The sequence below is a fragment of the Odocoileus virginianus genome, chromosome 5 (assembly GCF_023699985.2).
Source record: "Odocoileus virginianus isolate 20LAN1187 ecotype Illinois chromosome 5, Ovbor_1.2, whole genome shotgun sequence".
NCBI classification, from domain to species: Eukaryota; Metazoa; Chordata; class Mammalia; order Artiodactyla; family Cervidae; genus Odocoileus; species Odocoileus virginianus.
Window position 1 is genome coordinate 39,946,403 of NC_069678.1, and position 20,219 is coordinate 39,966,621.

Sequence of the window (20,219 nt, forward strand, 5' to 3'; positions counted from 1 at the left end):
GGTTTCAGAGCAAAGAATATCACTAAGGATAAAGAGCATCATCTCATAATGAAAAAGGGGTTAATTGAGAGGATATGACAGTCCTAACATTCATGCCACTAATCACAGTAGTTCAAAACACATGAAGCAAAAAGTAACAGAACTCTAAGGAGAAATAAACCCATTATCACCACCAGAGACTTCAAAATCCCTCTCTATATAACTGAAGAAAGGAGTAGGCAGAAAGAAAATCAAGGATACAGAAGATACAGAAGACAGGAACAACTCGACCTGATAGTTACAGCATACTCTACCCTGTAACAACGGAATATACATTTTTCATGTTCACAAAGAACATTAATCAAGACAGTTTATATTGAGTCACAAAATATTCGAAAGGATTCAGAAGATTCAAATGTATGCTCCCATCTTCCGTAGCACACAGCCACAAATGTTAAAGTGACTGCCAGCTAAAAAACCGACTTCCCACTCCCCCACCACCCTCGCATAGAGATTATAACTCGTCCTCATGCATGGCTTCCCTGGTGGCTCTGCGGCGAGAGTCCGCCTGCCAATGCAGGATACAGGTTCCATCCCTGTTTGCAAAGATCCCCTGGAGAAGGAAACGCCAACCCACTCCAGTATTCTTGCCTGGGAAATCCCATGGACCAAGGGGCCTGGTGGGCCAGTCCATGGAGTCACAACAGCCAGACAAGACTCAACAACTAAAACAACAACAAAACCTCATCAATAGACTGAGGGTAAAAGAGGTCAAAAAAGTTGAGAAAAAGGCACTGTCTCACCTTTCTCTTGCCTCTTCCCCAGACTGACAGCAGAGAACTTCACACCAGAGGGGATGGCATAACTAATAATAGAAAGTACCCAAGACCTTGAATAACTCATGAAGGGGAAAACCATCCACCAAAATGATCACCTAAAACATGATGGGGAAAAAGGAGTCATTTACTATGTTTAGCCAATAAAATTGTGGACTTTGTTTTAAAAACAGCTAGCATTACTCTAATTCAGGAAGCTTCCAAAGAGCTTTATGCAAAGGAGTGACATGATTTTTTTACATTTCAAAAGGCTCACCAAGCTGTTTTATTAAGAATAGTCTGTAGGGAGGCCAAGTGCGGAATCAAACAGACTAGTTAAGACATGGCAGTGATCCAGGGAAGAGACTATGGTATCCTGAATTAGGGTGATAAGAGTGGAAGTGCTGAGTAGTAGTCATATTCTAGAAATATTTTGAAGGTAAAGCTAACAAGATATTTCTGAAAGATCAGATGTAGAGTGTGAGAAAAGAAAAGTCAAGTTAACTAGCAAATGGAAGGATAAAGCTACTATCAACAGAAATAAAAGTCAGATAAAATTATCGGGGGAGGGGTGTACGGGGTACTGAGGCATTATACAGAAACATCAGAAGATTCATTTTAGCCACACTGAATTTAAGTCTATTAATTGTTCAAGTGGGCAACTCAATTACATGAATCTACACAAATCTAATGTTTAGGAAACAAGTCTCAATTAGAAATACATATTTAGAAGTCATCAGCACATAGGTCACCAACGAAGGAAGAGTAGAGAAGAGTTTCAAGGACTCAGCCCTTTGGTATTCTTATGTTAAGGGGTTGAAGAGAGTGTTAAAGAAGAATCTAACACAAGAGACAAGAGAAATGACCACTGAAGGGGGAAGAAAGCCAAGAGTATGATATATCAGAAGCCAAATGAAGAAATTGCTCAAAAGGAAGAAGTGATCAACTGTGTCAAATTCTGCTGACTGGTCAAGTAAGATGAAGACCGAAAACTGACTGTAGGACTGAGGGAAGTTACTGGTGATTGTGGCAATTAGCAACAGTGAGAATAGACAATTTTTACGTTTTACTGCTAAGGGAAGCTGAAATATGAAGGACATTGGCTGAGAAACAGGAGTCAATAGAAAAATATCATTCTGTTGTTGGTTGGGAGGGATAATAGCATGTTTACATGCTAATGAGAAGAATCCAGCAGAAAGGGACTACAGGAGAATGAGGGAAAACTTCTGGAACCACATCTTTTAAGTCGATGAGGAAACAGGATCAGGTACACAAGTGGTCCAATAGGCAGTTAATCTATAATTAACAGGCAGAAAGGCAAAGAACATAAACACAGTTACTAGTAGTTGGCCAGATAATTATAAATAACTGGACTATAGTGAACCACGATTATAAAGTCCATCTATAGAAACATCTCTCAAAAGTAGTCATTCTGGAGAGCAGTGTTTGAATAATTATTTCAACTTAAGTGTCCAAAAAGCTTTTAGAAGGCTTAGAGAGGTAGAGAGACCGCCTATTATCACTTTAATTGAAATCAACCCTTTCACTTGACTGACTACTCTATGGCACTAGATACCCTATCAGGGACTCAAGTGAGACGCCAATTAGCAATTCTAGAATAACTGCATTCCAATTAAACTGTTAAGTCCTCTAAACAGTAACTACTGTAAACTTTGCAAACAATTTTATAAGTAGAGAAATCTATCATTCTTGGGAACATTTTACAAGTATGTATGGTTTCAGGTGGGCTTTCCTGATGGCTCAGTGGTAAAGAACCTGCCTGCCAATTAGAAGACCTGGGTTCAATGCCTGGGTCAGGAAGATCCCCTGGAGAAGGAAATGGCAACCCACTCCAGTATTCCTGCCTGGAAAATCCCGTGGACAGAGGAACCTAGTAGGCTATAGCCCATGGGGTTACAAAGAGTCACACACAACTTAGCTACTAAACAAAAAGAACAGTGGCACTTGTAAAACCTACCAAATTCCAAAGAGGTTAAGTCCCAAGCTTGGCCCTGGAAGTTGGTTCATTAGTTAAGGAGCGTTTCAAGAACATAGAGATTAACATACTTTTGACCAATGAAGACAGCTACATAATCCATTCTGAGTTACTGTCTTCATTGAAAACATTAGGTCCTAAAGCATTCATTTATTTAGTGGTGTTACAAGCATATGAACAAAAAATATTAAAATTAACAACAGTGTGCTCTTGACATTCAGAAATAACTACTTAGAAAAAGCAACAAATTCTGTCAAGCAGAGTTCTAACAGCTAAGTAACTAAGCAGTAACCTAAGTAAGTTTTCATTTTGACTCCATGTTATTTTCTATACCTCATTAGAAAAATTAAGTTTGTATACATTTTAATACTTTTCTCAATGCAATACCCACATTAATAAGTTTGCAATATAACACCCACATTAATATTAATGTGCTTGCATCCTAAATTTAACTCACAAATTGCATGTTGTAATAAGTTAATATTAAAAACAAAAAACACACTCACTCCATTAAATATAAACCATCTACTGCAAATCACTGATTCTTACCATTAAGGGGATTGTGTACTCCTTTGCAAGTGTGATAAAAGATATGTATATAATTTCAGGGAATTCATAGATGCCTTGAAGCCTATATATGAGTCCCTAAGACCAAAAGAATCTCTGATTAGTGAAAAATAATGGAGTCCCAAATTTATCCAAGAACACATGAAAACTTAATATGTGACTAAAACAAGAACTGTAACATACAGAGAAGGAAAAAAAAGATGAATCATTAATATAATATTTGCCATAAGTGGCCATTCACTGAGAGAAATTACAATAAACATATGACTGCTTTAAAGAGTTAATGTAAAAATATAAGCTATAAAACACTAACAAAATATAGAGAATAACAACATAATCTTGGTTGGGGGAAGACTTCTCAAGCAATGTAAGGCACCTACTTGCCTAAATTGATAGATCTGACTACATAAAATTTTTAACTTCCATACACCGTAAAGTCAAGGGACAAATGACAGACCTGGAGAAAAACAGATACAAGACACAACAGATAAATGATTACTACATCTAACATCTTTTTTAAACCCTAAAAATTGGTAAGATAAAATACTACCCAACAGACATGAAAATGAACAAGTAAATTATGTTCAACTTAATTAGAAGTCAAGGAAACATAAATTAATGCAACATACTATTTCACACCTTTAAGAAAAAATTAAGTGCTAGCAAAAATTAAAAGCTGACAATATCCTGTGCTTGTGTGTATGCTGACAGTACACATTATTATAACCCTTGGGAAATAAATTTGGGGGGAAGTAACAGATTTTTAAATTTGTTAAATTACAAAATATATATATATCTTTTGTCTCAGTAATCCCTTATTAAAATTTATCCTACTGAAAATAGTACCAACAAATAAAGAATTAAACTAATATAAGCATGTTTCTTGTAACATTGTTTTATAATATTAAGAAATAAAACAGTTTAAAAAAAGTGTGTGAAGGGGGATAAACTGAATGTTCACTATTGGCATAATGGCTTAAGAATTTATGACTCATGCATACTGTGGAATGTTATACAGCTATTAAAATGAGTAAATCAAATATATATTTTTTGACTTGGAAAGATGTTCTCTGACTTTAAATTAAAAAAGCAAGATGCAAAGCCAGTATTACGTATACTGTCATTCAATATTCACTGGAAAAAAAATAACTCTGTTATGTGACACTGGTTTTTAGGAATTCCTGTTGACATACTTAATGATGTTTAAGTTTTTCTTTTTTTTAAGCCATAAATGCAAGATTTAATAAATATGACAACACTTTAAGTCAAAATTCTGTGTGACAGATGACACCACAAAAGTTTCTGAAAAGTGAAAACTGTGTGTTTAAGCTTTTCTGATGGCAAAATAAAAATGCTTTTATTGTTTGTGATTTTACACTTACAGAAAACGACAATTTTTTCCCCCCTGTAGCGAAAGTAAGCTATTTCAGTCCTTTCATTAGATAATATAATTATGTTCATTACATGGGTATAAACAAGCAACAGACATTACACTAAACTAATTCCTTTGTGTCAGAAATTGAATTTTCTAAGAATGATATTCATACTTGACAATAAATGCAATTAAACATTGGTGCTAGTTTAAAAATTCTATTCAAACCACTACATCTTAGTGTAATGTCAATATAAAGTCCCAAGCAGCCTGGTACAATTAAAGGGGAACATGATTTGAAATCAGACACACCTGGGTTCCAAGAATGACTTTGCCACTTACTAGGTATGTGGTCAAGTTATATAACTTTTGAACTTGTTCCCGCACCTGTAAAAATGGCTTTCTATGGTGTTCTCGGAAGATCTAATAAGAATAGCAAATATGAAATGGTCTAATACAGAGTCTGATTGTCAAAATACACCTCCTCCTGTGTTCCTTTCCTAAGGAAGATTACTTACATCTGCATTAATACAGCCTGTTCCAGACAACTTTTTTTAAGTCAAAAGACTGCTGATGTGAAGCTATGCATTTTATTTGCCATAATTTTACATCTGGAAAAGAAGATGGCAACCACTCCAGTATTCTTGCCTGGAGCATTCCATGGACACAGTGTGGCAGGCTTACAGAGTGGCAGGTCTCAAAGAGTCAAATACAACTGAACGACTATCACTCATTCAATTCCACATCTCTATTATTAGCTCCTTCTAGCTTTTTGTATGAGTCTCCTTTTCAAGAATTATTTCATTTATTCCATATTCACTATTTCTAACAAAATGTAAGAGTTTCTTTCTTGTAAAAAGTCTTAAAGAATCATGTTATCTACCTAGCCACTACCTGTGGCTTCCTACATCCTCAAATAAATCTTTTTAAAATCATTCAGGTTGTGCCTATAGAAAACAATTAAAATTATTATGGTAAAAAATGTTAAGACAAGGAAGGAAAATTAAAATTTGAAGTTATCCCAACCCACCATAATATGTATAAGAAATTCAAAGAGCAATACAACAAAGAATAAATATAAAGTTTAATTTAATATAACTTTCAACTTTCTTGAAGAGGAGTCTTTTTTTCTGTAAAGCTGGATCATTAACCAGACTAGAATATGACCATGAATGCTGCTAAATGGGTACAAACAAAAAGAGTATATTGGCCAACCTTCATAATTTAAAGTAAATATTTTTCCATCGTATACTACACACATTAATAAAATCATAATAAATAAATCTGGTATCTGTTCAAAATTACACAGGGTAAGTTTTACCTTAGAGTTGAAGAGTGGAATTATCCCTATCTTCAAATTTATTTGCACTTGTTTATTTGATATTCTTTGATAAACTGCACTTTAAAATAGTCTCCAGTGCTTTTTTCAAAGTATCAAAACTACAAAGGCTAATTATTATTTGTAATATTACAATTATTTTCTGATAATTTTTCCAAAATATTAATCATGACAGCAGCATACGTTACTTCTGAGTATAAATTATAACGCTCCTATTTGTTTGCATTTCGAAACTTATTTTAAATGATGCGGCGGTGAAAGTGTATAAAATATACTTACTAAACATTATTTTCCACATTCAAATTACAGCCTCTTGGGTTGATTTTTAAGTGCCATGTACATTTAAAAATCAAAATGTATTGCTGACATTCTTTTAACACTCCCTCCCCATTCAAACTCTTCCCAAATCCCACAGTTCCTTACTGCTCTGAAAGTACATATCTGTGCATTCGTCTGGTCTTTCACAACATCACACTCCAACTTTCTGTACTTCAGATCTCTCCCCCAATTAAAGTAACAACTGTTAACTCTTTAAGGTACTTAACCATATGGCAAACTTTCTGCACTTTGCCTTTCTTTAACTTTAAATCTCATTATAGCAATTCCCCCTCAACGTTTCCTCCCCTTCTAAATTCACTACACCAACACTGCCGCGAAGCAACATACACACACAACTCCGTTCTTAAGCTCAAAATACCAGTTAAGCGCCACTAAAAAATAATTTAAATGCCTGGATACCTCGTTTCAGAACCTCACGGGAGCTTTTTATTTGCTTTCCTGTCCTACCTGGACAGTCTATATCTCTCGTCAGTTGTGCGGTCCCTTGCTGCCCCCAGCTCGAGTGCAACTCACTACAATGTAATTCTTTTACACACCATCACTCCAGTATCTCCCCTCCATATCAGCGCATCTTCGCGAACCTCCCCATTCCCAAAAGATTCAGTATCGAGGTGCTCACATCTCAAATTACAATACCCCTTGCCTGACACTGCTGGAGCTTTCAATATGACTTCTAAGAGAACAGGCAAGCCTGACCGTTTCGGTCTCCTCCAACAGTCAGTACCGGCTCCCCAACGAATTCGATCTTCTCTTGCTTTCGCCGCGTGGAATGCCTACTTCAGGGTAACCCTTTGGCTCAAGGAAGTCCAACCTTGCAACCTCTGCCCCTTGACCTTATGAACCCAGCATACCACCCAAGCTTAATTCACCCCATTCCAGGGGTTTGTGTTCTCTTTCAGCCTCCAAGCCAGATATCAGGTTAGATAAACGCCCACTTGCTCGGCTTGCAGTGCCTCCCCAGCCTGGCCCCTTCCACACACCACTCAGCCCGGAGTGACCCGGCTCCTCACCTAGCTTCGACCGGGACTCCTCCAGTTTCTGTATCTGGTTCTCCAAGAAGAGCATCGCCACCGCGAAGGCCACCACCGCCAGCAGCTGCAACTTGGGCGGCATCATAATCCTGAGGAGCCCCATGTAACCCGCTGCTCGGGATCAAGACATACCGCGGGGGGCGGGGATCGGGGCCCCGGGGGCGAGGGAGACGCCGGGAGGAGCCCACGGAGCCGGGAGAAAGGCAAGAAGAGCGCGACAGCGAGAGAACCACCGCAGCGACCCCCCTTTCTCGCCTCCCCAGTCCCCCGCCCCCAGGCGCCAGCAGCAACGCCGCCGGTGCCCGCTTCTCCTCGACCGACTCCACGGCCGACTCCCTCCAAAAGCCTGTGCAGCAAACACAGCGCGAAGCAGCTGCCGGGCTCTCGCCTCCTTCTACTGCCTCAGTCCCCGACCCCCGCGCCCGCCTGCCTATCCTCCTCCTTCTCTTCCTTCCTTCCCTCCCTCCTTTGCTCTCGGCCGCGCGCTTCTCCGCCAGCTCTGCGGCTGCGGCTGCGCCGCCCTCGGCCCCGCCCCCTACCCATCCCTCTCCGCCTCCACGCGCACGCCTCCACGTACGCTGCTCGACAACCAGAGGCTCCGCCCTCTACTCCCTTTCGCTTGAGCTTATTGGACCGAAGAACTCCAGCGCTTCGCTCTTGGTGCGTGTCACGGTTGGTTTCCTTTGCCGTAGGTATCAACCAAATCGGCATTCGATTGGGTAAACTTGGAGAAGGAGGCAGGCCGAAACTGGCGAAGGCGGGGCTTCTTGACTGCTTAAGGAAATGTCGTGAATGAAAGGAAGGAGCCCGGGAAGCACAGATTTGAGGAGTTTAGGGAGATGCCTGATGTGAATTATCGAAAGGACCCAGTGACTTCATATTTACATCAAGTGTAAAGTTTTTGATCACCTTTAAGCTTACATATGCCCGTAGTTAATGCCCGTCTCCTCAGAATAAGAGACTTGATGGCAGCAGCCTCTAGCAGCCTGTTTTGGATCAGGCTCTGGAGTAGACGCCCCTAGTAGAGGGGTCTTCTGGGCAGCCGGAGACCTACGGAAGGTGGCAGTGATGGCGGCCCGGCCGTATGGATGGCTTGGCGCGGCGTTTGGGCTGCGACTGCTGCTGGCGACAGTGCTTCAAACGGTGAGTGGAGGTCAGCTCTGCTGCAGCCCCAGGGCGAGCGACAGGGATTGCGCTAAGGAGAACGGAATATTCGGTCCCTTTTGGGAGACATAGCTGAAAAGTGTGGGCTCCCCCAGCGGTTGCTGCGGCCGGCGTGCGACGTGGCTTTATTCCGCGTTTGACGATTATCTTTCCCCGCCCTGGGTTCCTAGCGATTCTTTCTCCTGACCTGAGTCTATCTTGAGTACAGTCTGTAAGACACGCCGTAAAAGCGGGGGGGCGGGAAAGGCACTAAGTTTTGCAAAGGAATGAAGATTGTTTTTAAATTGGCAGAAATACAAGGAATTGTCTTTATGACAAAGCTTCCTTTCAAGTCTTAGAGGAAAGCCCTCAAGTCTTTGGTCCAGGGTACACTTCCTTTTTACTTCTTTCTGTCATTTGTTTGTGGTCTCTCTGTCACTCTTACTTTCTTACCTCTGTTCTCTGGCACTCACAGGCCGCTGGGTACACCTCAGTATCATTTGTGGTTTTTAAACAACACTGTTGCAATAAAAGGAACTACTCCATACTAACGCATTATTTATTCTTGAAATTGATTTTCTAAAATGATAGCTTTCATCTCGCTTAAAATCGATCGTTGTCTAACCAATTTTTTTTTTTTCGTTTTTATCCATTAACAGAAGAGATACCTTTTCATTTAAATGGGGAGAGGCTAGTTTCGACTTATTTTCCTGATCACTCACAAACGACTAATTAGAAGTTTTTAGTTCGTTTAACTGTGAATAATAAAACTTTTTAATAGGCACCACACTTGGAGTTTTCACAAGTGTCTTTTATCAGCCTAATTTTTCAAGTGTTCTCTGTATTGAGTCTGTTGAGTATTCTAGAGATCTGGTTTAATTAATTTATTCAAGGTTTGGAGGATTGAATGTCTATACTGATGGCCTCCGCAAACACCTGGACTTTTCTGTCATTAAGGAGTTTAAAGATCTGGCCTATTTACTTTTACAGCCTTACCTAAAAGGTGGATTCTTTACTTCTCTTATTAACTTTATAGTACTTCATTATTCAGTCATTTGGTGCCTTAGAAATTACTGGAAGACCCCTTTCTAAACTTTGTACTCAAGAATTTTTTGTCAGTCTTAGATAATTTGTACTCACCACCATGAAAATATAAAGAGTAACATTTCAAGTTGACTTCTTCTGATCTCATTATCTCTTTAACTGCTTGATTATCTGTGGCTGTGTAAGCACCCCCTACACTTAATGGCTTAAAATAATGATTTCTCATGATTCTGTGTGTCTGTTGAGCAGTTTCCCTGTTGATTTCCTTTGGCCTCATTTATACCTTCCCTGGTGCCCTGGTGGCTCAGACGGTAACGTGTCTGTCTACAATGCGGGAGACCTGAGTTCAATCCCTGGGTCCGGAAGATTCCCTGGAGAAGGAAATGGCAGCCCATCCAGTACTCTTGCCTAGAAAATCCCATGGACAGAGGAGCCTGGTGCAGGGTACTGTCCATGGGGTCGCAAAGAGTCAGACACGACTGAGTGACTTCACTTTCTTTCATTTATACCGCTTTACTGAGCCAGTAGGTCAGCTGAACTGAAGGGTTCTAGATGGCTTCATACTTAGTGGTGCTGTCAGCTAGAGTGACTTAGGTCTCCCTCATGTGACCTCTCATTCTCCAGTAAGGCCAGACACAGAGCAAAAGCGGCATTGCCTCATGAAGCCTAGCCTCAGAAATCACATCACTTCCACATCCCAATATTTGCCAAAGCAAATCACAAGACCAATCTGGATTCAAGGGTAGGAAAATAGATTCCGTCTCTGCATGAGAAGAGTGACATAGTCACATTGCAAAGAAGCATACATACAAGGTAGGAGGAATTTATGGTTATTAAACAATCTTTCAAAGTGATCATCCACAGAATTCACGCCAAAGAAATTTGGGTGTCATCTTCATTAAGGCCACCAACCTCTCTCTCCTTAGAGAAAACTTAACAGACTTTGTAAAAAAAAAAAAACATACTTATCTATTTGTCTGCCTCGGATCTTACTTGCCGGATGAGGGCTCAGTAGTTGAGGCGCCTGAATGGGCTCAGTTGCTCCTCGGGATGTGGGATCTTAGTCTCCTGACTAGGGGTCTAACCCAAGTGCCCCACATTGCAGGGCAGATTCTTTAACCTCTGGGCCATCAGGGAAGTCCCTAGAAAACTGATAAACTTTGGCCTAACTGAAAAGCTTATGACATTTTGACTCTACTTGTTTGTCTTAGTATGAATAGAATGCTAGGTTTCTAATTTTAAAAAAATAGATATGCAACAAGCAACAAAGGTTTACTGTATAGCACAGGGAACTATAGTCAATATCTTGTAATAGTCTATAATGGAAAATAACCTGAAAAATAATATATGTGTGTGTGTATTTATATATATATAAAGAACTGAATCACCTTGCTGTGTACCTGAAACACTGTAAGTCAACTATACTTCAATAAAATATATTAATTTAAGGAAAAAATAGAGTTAATAGCAGCTCATGGTTATCAGCATTCCAATGAGGTGACAACTGGGAGGATATAAAATGATTTAATCTGAAAATACATTCTGAGTATGCTTAAGCCTTAAAAAAAAAAATAGCGTAGCCTAAGGGAGCTGTTTTCTAGAGTCTCCAAGAACTAAGTGGTATCCATTTTTTCATTCTGCTTGTACGTAATATTACTTTATTCAGAAAGATCCTGTACTGAAGGCAGTGAGTATAAAATGAGTTTCTGTTTCACTGATTCTAAGACACCACACTCCATCCCCTTTTCTTCACAGATTATCATCTGGATTGCTCTTAACTTCAGTCAGTGGCATAACTGTCAGCGAGTTTGTTGTTTTTAGTAGTACATACAATAATGGCACATCATGGATTCTGTGAAAGGTGGTAGTAACAGTGGTTAAGGGTTTTGAGGGCAGGCTGGAATTAAAGCTTTTGTTTCCTTCTTTATAAGGTGAGGATAATACCTGGTTCATAGGAGGATAAGATTAAATGAAATGATGATGTAAAGTGTTTACTTTACGAAGTATCTGGTGCCTTGTAAGAGCTTGTCATTATGACTCGTCATGTTTCTGGTACTTATTTTCTTGGTGCTAATCTGTAAACCCATGTATTTGCTTTTATCTCAGATTTGAATCTTTTCAGAATTATTATGTGAGAACTCTGTGAGTTTTCTGAGTAAAGAGACAATCAATCATGTAAATGTATAAGTGTAGTAAAATGAATAGCAATACCAGACTTTTGCCCAAAGGGGTAATATTCCATTATAGTTATTACAGTTTCTCTGCCAACAACCCTCATGTTTTTAAAGAACACAATAATACCAGAAAAATAAATGAATGACGCATTGTCTTTTAGCCTGTGAATCCTACTTAGAATTGGAGAAAGTTGTAAACTGTTAGTTATCTCAGTCAGGGTTATCCCACCCTGTCCTTAAAATCCATGTCTTTCTTACAAGGTTGGCTAATTATTATAAAATTTAGGGGATTTCCCTGGTCATCCAGGCCTCCATGCTTTCACTGCCAAGGGTGTGGTTCAGTCCTTGGTTGGAGAACTAAGATTCCATAATCTCTATGGCAGAGCCAAAAATAATAATAATAACAGTAAAACAAAAAATAAAATGTAATTATTTTACCTTACTGTGCACATTTAAATGCTATTCAGTTAGTTTTATATAATAAAAAGATGGGTGGGTGTAATTTATAGTTGAACTCCAATATTATTTAGCATTTTGTACTTATAAAGTGCTTTAATATATGTTCTGATGTTCTTATTTGAGTCAAAGCCTTAAGTCTGCAAAAAAACGAATTATGGTAGAAAAAAAGATTCCCTCATGAAACTCAAGATACCTTCTATCTCCCCTACACTTACCTCTAACCCGTGTCTATTATAATGATTTAAATATAAATAGTGTTTTTGTTTTCACAGTGGAAGGTAGGAATAATTCTAACATTTATTAAGTACTCACTGGTGGAGCCTGGTGGGCTGCCGTCTATTGGGTCACACAGAGTCGGACACAACTGAAGCGACTTAGCGGCAGTGTACTGGACAGGATACTAGATGCTTTCTGTACCTTTTCTCCTTTAATCCTCCAAACTCTGTGAAGTAAGTGGTAATTATTCCTATTCAGAAATTCAGAAATAAGGTTGCTCTGAGTTGGTATTTGAATCACGGTGTCATCAGACTCAAATACATTTTGCATGTTCACTTTACCTGTCAGTAGGTGCTCAGTAAATGCCAGAATAAAACCAAGTATTATGAGCCCATGATTTTTCATTTGAGATTCTTGTTTTGTAAAACATGCTTTGGTAACAGTTTCTTACATTTGTTTAGCAGTTCACTGTTTCAAAGTGATTTTACTTTTATTGCCTATTTTAGTTACCATGGCTGCAAAACAGATCACCCTGAAATTTAGTGGTATAAAACCATTGTTTATTTTGCTTTCAGATTCTATGGGTTAGCAATTCAGACAGGCACGACAGTGTGGCTGTGTGTTCCACGGTGTCTCAGACCTCAGCCTGAGACTAAAGACTAAAGTGTGAAGGCTTTTTACTCACACATCTAGTAGTTGATGCTGTTTGTCAGCTGGAGGCCTCAGTTCTCTGCATGGGCCTCTCCACATTCTCTCTGTAGTTTAGGCTATCTTACAGCATGGTGGCTAAAAGTTGAGTATTTTAGAGAAACAGAGACACGGCACCTGCAAACCCTAGTCAAGCAGAGATGGCTTCCTTTTTATGGCCTACCTTCAGAAATCACATAATTATCACTTCTTGACACTCTGTTTGAAAGAACAGTCACAAGCCCCTGCCAGTCACAATCACATATATATTTTGGTATGGCCATCTTTGGAGAAATAGAAATTAACCTGTGAAATAGATCAAGCAGATCACTTTACAAGTAAATAAACTGTATTCACAGTATTAGTATGGGAACAAGGGTCTTAGGTCCCTCTGGCTAGACTGGTATACTTGATCTATTTTGATACATTATGATATATCCTGCCCACTATTACTTAGATAAGGTAAAGGATGTTTGTATAAGGGATCAAATTAGGATGTTGACTTAATGTAAGGCCAGTGGGATGATTAGCATTTTGGAAGAGTATGCCAGCAGTACTTAAAGTTTTTTTACAACGAGATATGCCATTTGGTTTTATCAACTTGATTAATTAGCTGGTGGGCCAAATCCAGCAAGCCTTGTTTTTGTAAGTGAAGTTTTATTGGAACACAGACACACATTCATTTATTACTGTCTGTGACGGTGCTGCAGTAGCTGAGTTGAGTAGTTCAACGGAAACTATATAGCCACCCAAGCCTCACACAATTACTATGCGACTCTTCACATAAAATTTGCAGACTCTTGGTCTAGATCAACCCATTACAGTCAATCTGAAATTCCCCCTACTTGAGTCTGGTTTTGACCAATTCATCTGCTTAGCACGCCTGAGAACTAGCATGTACCTGCGTGCAAAGTCACTTTAGTTGTGTCTGACTCTCTGCAACCTTATGGACCGTAGCCTAGCAGGCTCCTCTCTCCATGGGATTCTCCAGGCAAGAATACTGGGGTGGGTTGCCATGCCCTCCTCCAGGGGATCTTCCCAACCCTGGGATCAAACTCCTATCTCTTAAGTCTCCTGCATTGGCAGGCAAATTCTTTACCACCAGTGCCACCTGGAAAGCCAAGTGCTGGAAATACAAAAAGAAATAACTTAATGCTTGTCCTTGAAAGAGTTCACAGTATTATTGGGGAATCAAACAATCTTAGATTTACATAGTGCAGAAGTCATGAGTGTGCTGTTTTACAGCTATGCATACGTTTCTTAGAGAAGATAGTGGCTAAAGATTGGAATCTGCTTTTTCTCAGAGAAGGCTTCCTAAGAAAACTGATACTGATCAAGTTCTTGGAAATAAGTAGAATTTGACAAGGTGGAAAGGTATAAAAGAGCCTAGCGTAAAAAAATATGAGCAAATAAATGTATGTTTGAGTAAGGGTTTTGTATTTTCAGGTACTATAGGAATCCATTGTAGCTGAAAAGTAGAATGGGATTGGAGGTGTTTTGAGAAGTAGGACTAGCTGACCATTTAAGCCACTGAGGCAGGAAAAGATTTGAGAGCTCTTTTGAGGCTTGAGAGCTCTTCAAATTGTCAAAACTTAATTGATTGGTTCTTAGTTCAGTTCAGCCGCTCAGTTGTGTCCGACTCTGCGACCCCATGAACCGCAGCACGCCAGGCCTCCCTGTCCATCACCAGCTCTCAGAGTCCACCCAAACCCATGTCCATCACGTTGGTGATGCCATGCAGCCATCTCATCCTCTGTCTTCCCCTTCTCCTCCTGCCCTCAATCTTTCCCAGCATCAGGGTCTTTTCCAATGAGTCAACTATTCACATCAGGTGGCCCAAGTATTGGAGTTTCAGCTTCAGCAGTAGTCCTTCCAATGAACACCTAGGACTGATCTCCTTTAGGATGGACTGGTTGGTTGGATCTCCTTGCAGTCCAAGGGACTCCCAAGAGTCTTCTCCAACACCACAATTCAAAAGCATTAATCCTTTGGCACTCAGCTTTCTTTATAGTCCAACTCTCACATGCATACATGACCATTGGAAAAACCATAGCCTTGACTAGATGGACCTTTGTTGGCAAAGTAATGTCTCTGCTTTTTTTGGTTCTAAGAATGGTGAAGAATGTGGAGTCTAGGCTGACTGGCCTGGACAACTGGGTAGTCAGGGGAAATGGTACCATTTTGCTAAGATATTCTGAATATGAATACATTGGAAGGAATAGATTTTTAAAAGATGTTTCACTGTTGGAGAATTTGAATTTACCGTGCCTATACATCTAAATGAGAAGACGTTGGAAGCTTGATGCTTAAGAAAAAAGACTTGAGAGTTTTTAATAAATGAATAATTGAAGCCATGGAAAAGACATAGTTCTCCAAGGAAAATATGCAAAGAGAGGACTAAAAATAGAAATGGGGAACATTTAGGAGATGCACAGCAGAAGGAGGAGAGGGCAAGCAGATCCTAAGTTCTTGAAATGAAAATTCATTTTTCTGCAAGATATATATGTATGTATATCACAAAGAAATAATATATGATCTTTTTTGTGAATCCATGTCTTAGCCAAGCTGCAATGTGGCAAGTTTTTAAGAAAAAAAAAAATTGGAGGAGATGGGAAGAACCAAAGACTCGTAAGGTTACAGAGTTTAAAAATAATTTTAAAGTTGTCTCCAAATGAGGCCTTTCACTGACTCTCTAGTATGTGTGTTAGATTTTGACAACTCCAGCTTGTTCTTTTTGGAAGCTTTGTAACGTAAAGATGACTTTCCCCTTATTTTTTGTTTTCAGGTCTCTGCGCTGGGAGCAGAGTTTTCCTCAGAGTCTTGCCGAGAGTTGGGTTTCTCCAGCAACTTGCTCTGCAGCTCCTGTGACTTGCTTGGACAGTTCAGCCTTCTGCAGCTGGACCCTGACTGTAGAGGGTGCTGTCAGGAGGAAGCACAATTTGAAACTAAAAAGGTACTGCTTTCTAGTATCTCTTTTCCATCAGATGATTTAGTTGAGATGAGGTAAAATGTTAAATTGCTTAATCAACTTAAATGCAAAGAAGTCATTAGCTTTTACATTTTGTAGTTCTAGAAACTCAACTGATTTCTTGCCTGGGGCATTAGATCCGTCAAAGCTAATGAGGGGGAAGAGTATGGTTATAGACCAATAGACCGTCGTACCATGGCTGTGCTGTCCACTCTTCCTTACTTCTGGCCACCTGAAACCAGAGAATAATTAACTAGGTGGTTTTATTCAGTTACAATAAGAACCCAGTCTTACAATGAAATTTGAGATGAAAGTAAAGCACCTACATAATTGTCAACAGTAACTTATAGCTTTTAATCTGGTTAACTAAAGAATATGGTCTGTTAATTTGCACACCTGTGACTAATATTTCCTGATACCTGCTCTCACCTTTAGCACCTGAAGACAACCAGGACTGGGTAGTTCTATCTATCTGGTAAAATCTGCTATGGTTTTACCCACTGTTCAAATTAATAGTAAACTTGCTCAATTTTTAAATCTTTTCATTAGACCTGTAGATTAATTTAAAAATTATCCTGAAAAGGTACCTTGTATCATCCAAATCAAGCTGAATTGATGAAATCCCTGTGTTTGAGAAAGAATGTCAACATCTCTCTGCTTTGTTTCCTTTTAATATTCTTTCAGTTTTACTTATTGAGTCCTGTTTGAGGCATTATGGTTTGTAAAGCTTTCAAACAGTAATTGTATCTTCTCATTATTAGGTAGTAAAGGTTTATTTCTAACAATGAGTACAGTTTTATAGGTTTGTAAGAAAAACAAGCAGACACGCTTTAATGTCAGTATTCAACTGAAAGTTACTCTTGATTTCTCACTTGAAAACCTGAAATTCCTGTGTCCCAGATGTGGCTTCCGAGTCTACCATGGTTTTCATTTTCTTGGTTCACATACACCCATAATATATTTTAATGTTTAGAAGATTCCCATATATAAAAGTTAGTCTTTATTGCAAGTAAGTAAAATCTAAACAGATTTTTAAAACTTGATTTTAAATAGACTTAAGACATAGGACCTAATTAGTAGACTCCTTCCTTCTTGTTTTCTGTTTTGTTTCTTCAATGATACATTCACATGAGACAAGTGGCTGCAATGTGATTGATCCTCGCATCTTTAAGCTGTTACTATGGTCTGTATACTCACTCGGCCAACAGTAATTATTTCCTGAGACACCAAACTGAGATGGATTGAACAACAAGGGGTGTTTTAAAAGAAATAATCTTTATCACACACCCCCTTTGTAATCACGGGTAAGCTGAGAAAGTCTAGCCTTTGACTAATATCAAATATGCCTAAACTATAAGTGCATATAAAAGCTGTTTTTACTTAATTGCCCTTTCTCAGTAATTCTTTATAATATACAAATTTTGTGAGTTTTTTTTAAGACACACTGTGCCACATACAGGATCTTAGTTCCTCAGCCAAGAATCAAACCCATGCCCCCTGTAGGGGAAGTGCAGAATCTTAATCACTGAACTGCCAGGGAAGTCCCTATGATATAATTTTAGTAGAACCTTTTATACTGTACTTGTTTTTTCTCAACTCCTTGCTCATAATCTGTAAGATGTACTTCTCATTAAGTATTTGCTCAGACAGTATTGCACAAAATCAGTGAATGATTTTCTTTAAGAGGCCTGGTGGAACCAAAATACTTAAAATAGTAGTATAAATATAAAAGTATGGCAGGTCAGGCAAGCCTCCATGTAGATATAGACCACATTCTTATATAAAAGTGGTAGACTTAATTTAATCTGTGCAGTACTGCTCTCTGGATTATTGGTACATAATCATAGGTGGTCATGTATGGATGTGAGAATTGGACTATAAAAAAAGCTGAGTGCTAGAGAATTGATGCTTTTGAACTGTGGTGTTGGAGAAGACTCTTGAGAGTCCCTTGGACTGCAAGGAGATCCAACCAGTCCATCCTAAAGGAAATCAGTCCTGAATATTCACTGGAAGGGCTGATACTGAAGCTGAAACTCCAATACTTTGACCACCTGATGCGAAGAACTGACCCATTTGAAAAGACCCTGATGCTGGGAAAGATTGGAGGCGGGAGAAGGGGATGACAGAGGATGAGATGGTTAGATGGCATCACCGACTCAAAGGACATGAGTTTGAGTAAACTCGAGAGTTGGTGATGGACAGGGAAGCCTGGCGTGCTGCTGTCCATGGGGTCGCAAAGAGTTGGACACGACTGAGTAACTGTACTGAACTGAGCTAAATCATAGGTAACAATATACACAGTAGCTTTTCTGTCTCATTCAACTCTGGCTTAAGGCTTAATTTAGAAATTATAGTTTAATTTAGTTCTACTTTGAAAGTAAAAAATAAGCAATATATAGACTAGTTTGTTGTCATTTAGTCATTAAGTCATGTCTGACTCTTGAGACCCCACTGACTAGCCCACCAGGCTCCTCTGTCCATGAAATTTCCCAGGCAAGGTTACTGAAGTGGCTTGCTGTTTCTTTTTCCAGGAGATATTCGAGACTTGGGGATTGAACCTGCGTTATAGACTAGTGCCTTATGTCAAAAATATATTAAGAATACTTAAACATGGCTGTGTGTAAATCATTGGGAATATAACTTTTTTAGAAGAGGAAATTTGTAGTTTATTTGCAAGAATGTCTTGGCAATTTATAATAAAGAAATGTTACCTGAATACTCATTTTGGTTCTCTTAGTTGCATGCTTTATAAGTCTTTATAAGTTCAGGGATGAAGCTAATCATTTTTCAAATGCATAAACTCAAGTCAGTAGGCTAAATTTAGCCTTAGATAGGCCAAAACATAAAATTTGCTTTTAAAAAATGTATTTATTCCCAACAAGTGCAAAAAATATCTTCTAAGTCCCTTATTCTGCAAGTAGATATTCCTATATTGTTTGTATTTGGTCTTGTTTCTCCCCCACCTTTGATCGTAAAGGACCTAAGTAAACATCACAAATATAACTAGAACAAGATTTTTTGGTTAGCTGATTTACTACTGTTTTAACCAGTTTTGCTCATAACTGTGTACCTAGGTACAATTTACAAACATTCATAAGGATATTGACTGAATTATTAAGAGCATACTAATTTGTTGTTCTTTAGTCACTAAGTCATATCCAACTCTCGCGGACTTACAGTCCCATGGACTGTAGTCTGTCAGGCTCCTCTGTCCGCAAGATTTCCCAGGCAAGAAGACTGAAGAGGGTTGCCATTTTCCTTCTCCAGGGATCGAACCCATGTCTCCTGCATTGGCAGGTGGATTCTTTACCACTGAGCCGCCAGGAAAGCCTGTGTACTAACTTGTAACTTAAAGTAAAAAAACAGTAAATTAATGAAAGAAAAATGTTTAAATATTGGCTCTATTAGTATTTGCTAAGTAGTGTAAGTGACTTCTGCTTTTTGTACATAGAATCTTATGATGGAAGGGAAGGAACTATTCTCTTCACTATTGACTGATTCCGCTTGTGGTGGGAAAACATGTAACTGCCAGTTCTTGCTTGTTGTATCTTACAGCTTTTCCCACCAGAAAAGGACTAATTCTTCTCCTGTTAGGTCTTTGAAGTATTTTAGACAAGGATTGTTATTAGCTCAAGTTGGGTCACTAACCAGTTATTAGCTAGGACTGTGGAATAATGTAAGAACTGCCACAAAAGCTGCCACAGTAGTCATGTGAGAAGTCACACCAGGGAGCAGGTGGATGATGCGCTCTTAGGTAAAGAACAGACTGGTTTTTCCCCTCAGTTACTAGAGTATACCACTTCTACTTAAGCTGTTTTAAAGATTTAGCTCAAGTGTCCCCTCTTCTGGGAAGTCTTCCCCAATTTCTCCTCCTTAGCCACCACCACTGCCACTTCCAAGTTACATTCAGCTACACCTAGGTCTTCCCTCATAGCTCTGTCAGTAAAGAATCTGCCTGCAATGCAGGAAACCCAGGTTTGATTCCTGGGTCAGGAAGATCCCCTAGAGAAGGAAATGGCAACCCACTCCAGTATTCTTGCCTGGAGAATCCCATGGACAGAGGAGCCTGGTAGGCTACAGTCCACGGGGT

General features: G+C 39.2%; 2 protein-coding genes across 6 annotated transcripts in view; one reads left to right on the plus strand and one right to left on the minus strand.

The window, feature by feature from the left end:
• The window catches only part of HS2ST1 (heparan sulfate 2-O-sulfotransferase 1), a 178,638-nt gene extending 170,695 nt beyond the window's left edge, over positions 1–7,943 (minus strand). Inside the window, exon 1 of one of the 4 annotated variants that reach the window (XM_020877228.2) lies at positions 7,418–7,943. In XM_020877228.2, the coding sequence (XP_020732887.1) occupies positions 7,418–7,541 (124 nt within the window). In that variant the 5' untranslated portion in view covers positions 7,542–7,943. Of the gene's footprint in view, positions 1–3,339; positions 3,436–7,026; positions 7,311–7,417 lie in introns of those variants that run through there. The other 3 variants (XM_020877229.2, XM_020877231.2, XM_070467811.1) reach the window with 3 other exon arrangements.
• A 195-nt stretch (positions 7,944–8,138) lies between these two features.
• SELENOF (selenoprotein F) overlaps positions 8,139–20,219 on the plus strand; it is a 40,013-nt gene continuing 27,932 nt past the window's right edge. Inside the window, exons 1-2 of one of the 2 annotated variants that reach the window (XM_020877238.2) lie at positions 8,139–8,581; positions 15,947–16,114. In XM_020877238.2, the coding sequence (XP_020732897.1) occupies positions 8,507–8,581; positions 15,947–16,114 (243 nt within the window). In that variant the 5' untranslated portion in view covers positions 8,139–8,506. The remainder of the gene's footprint in view (positions 8,582–15,946; positions 16,115–20,219) is intronic. The other variant, XM_020877237.2, reaches the window with a different exon arrangement.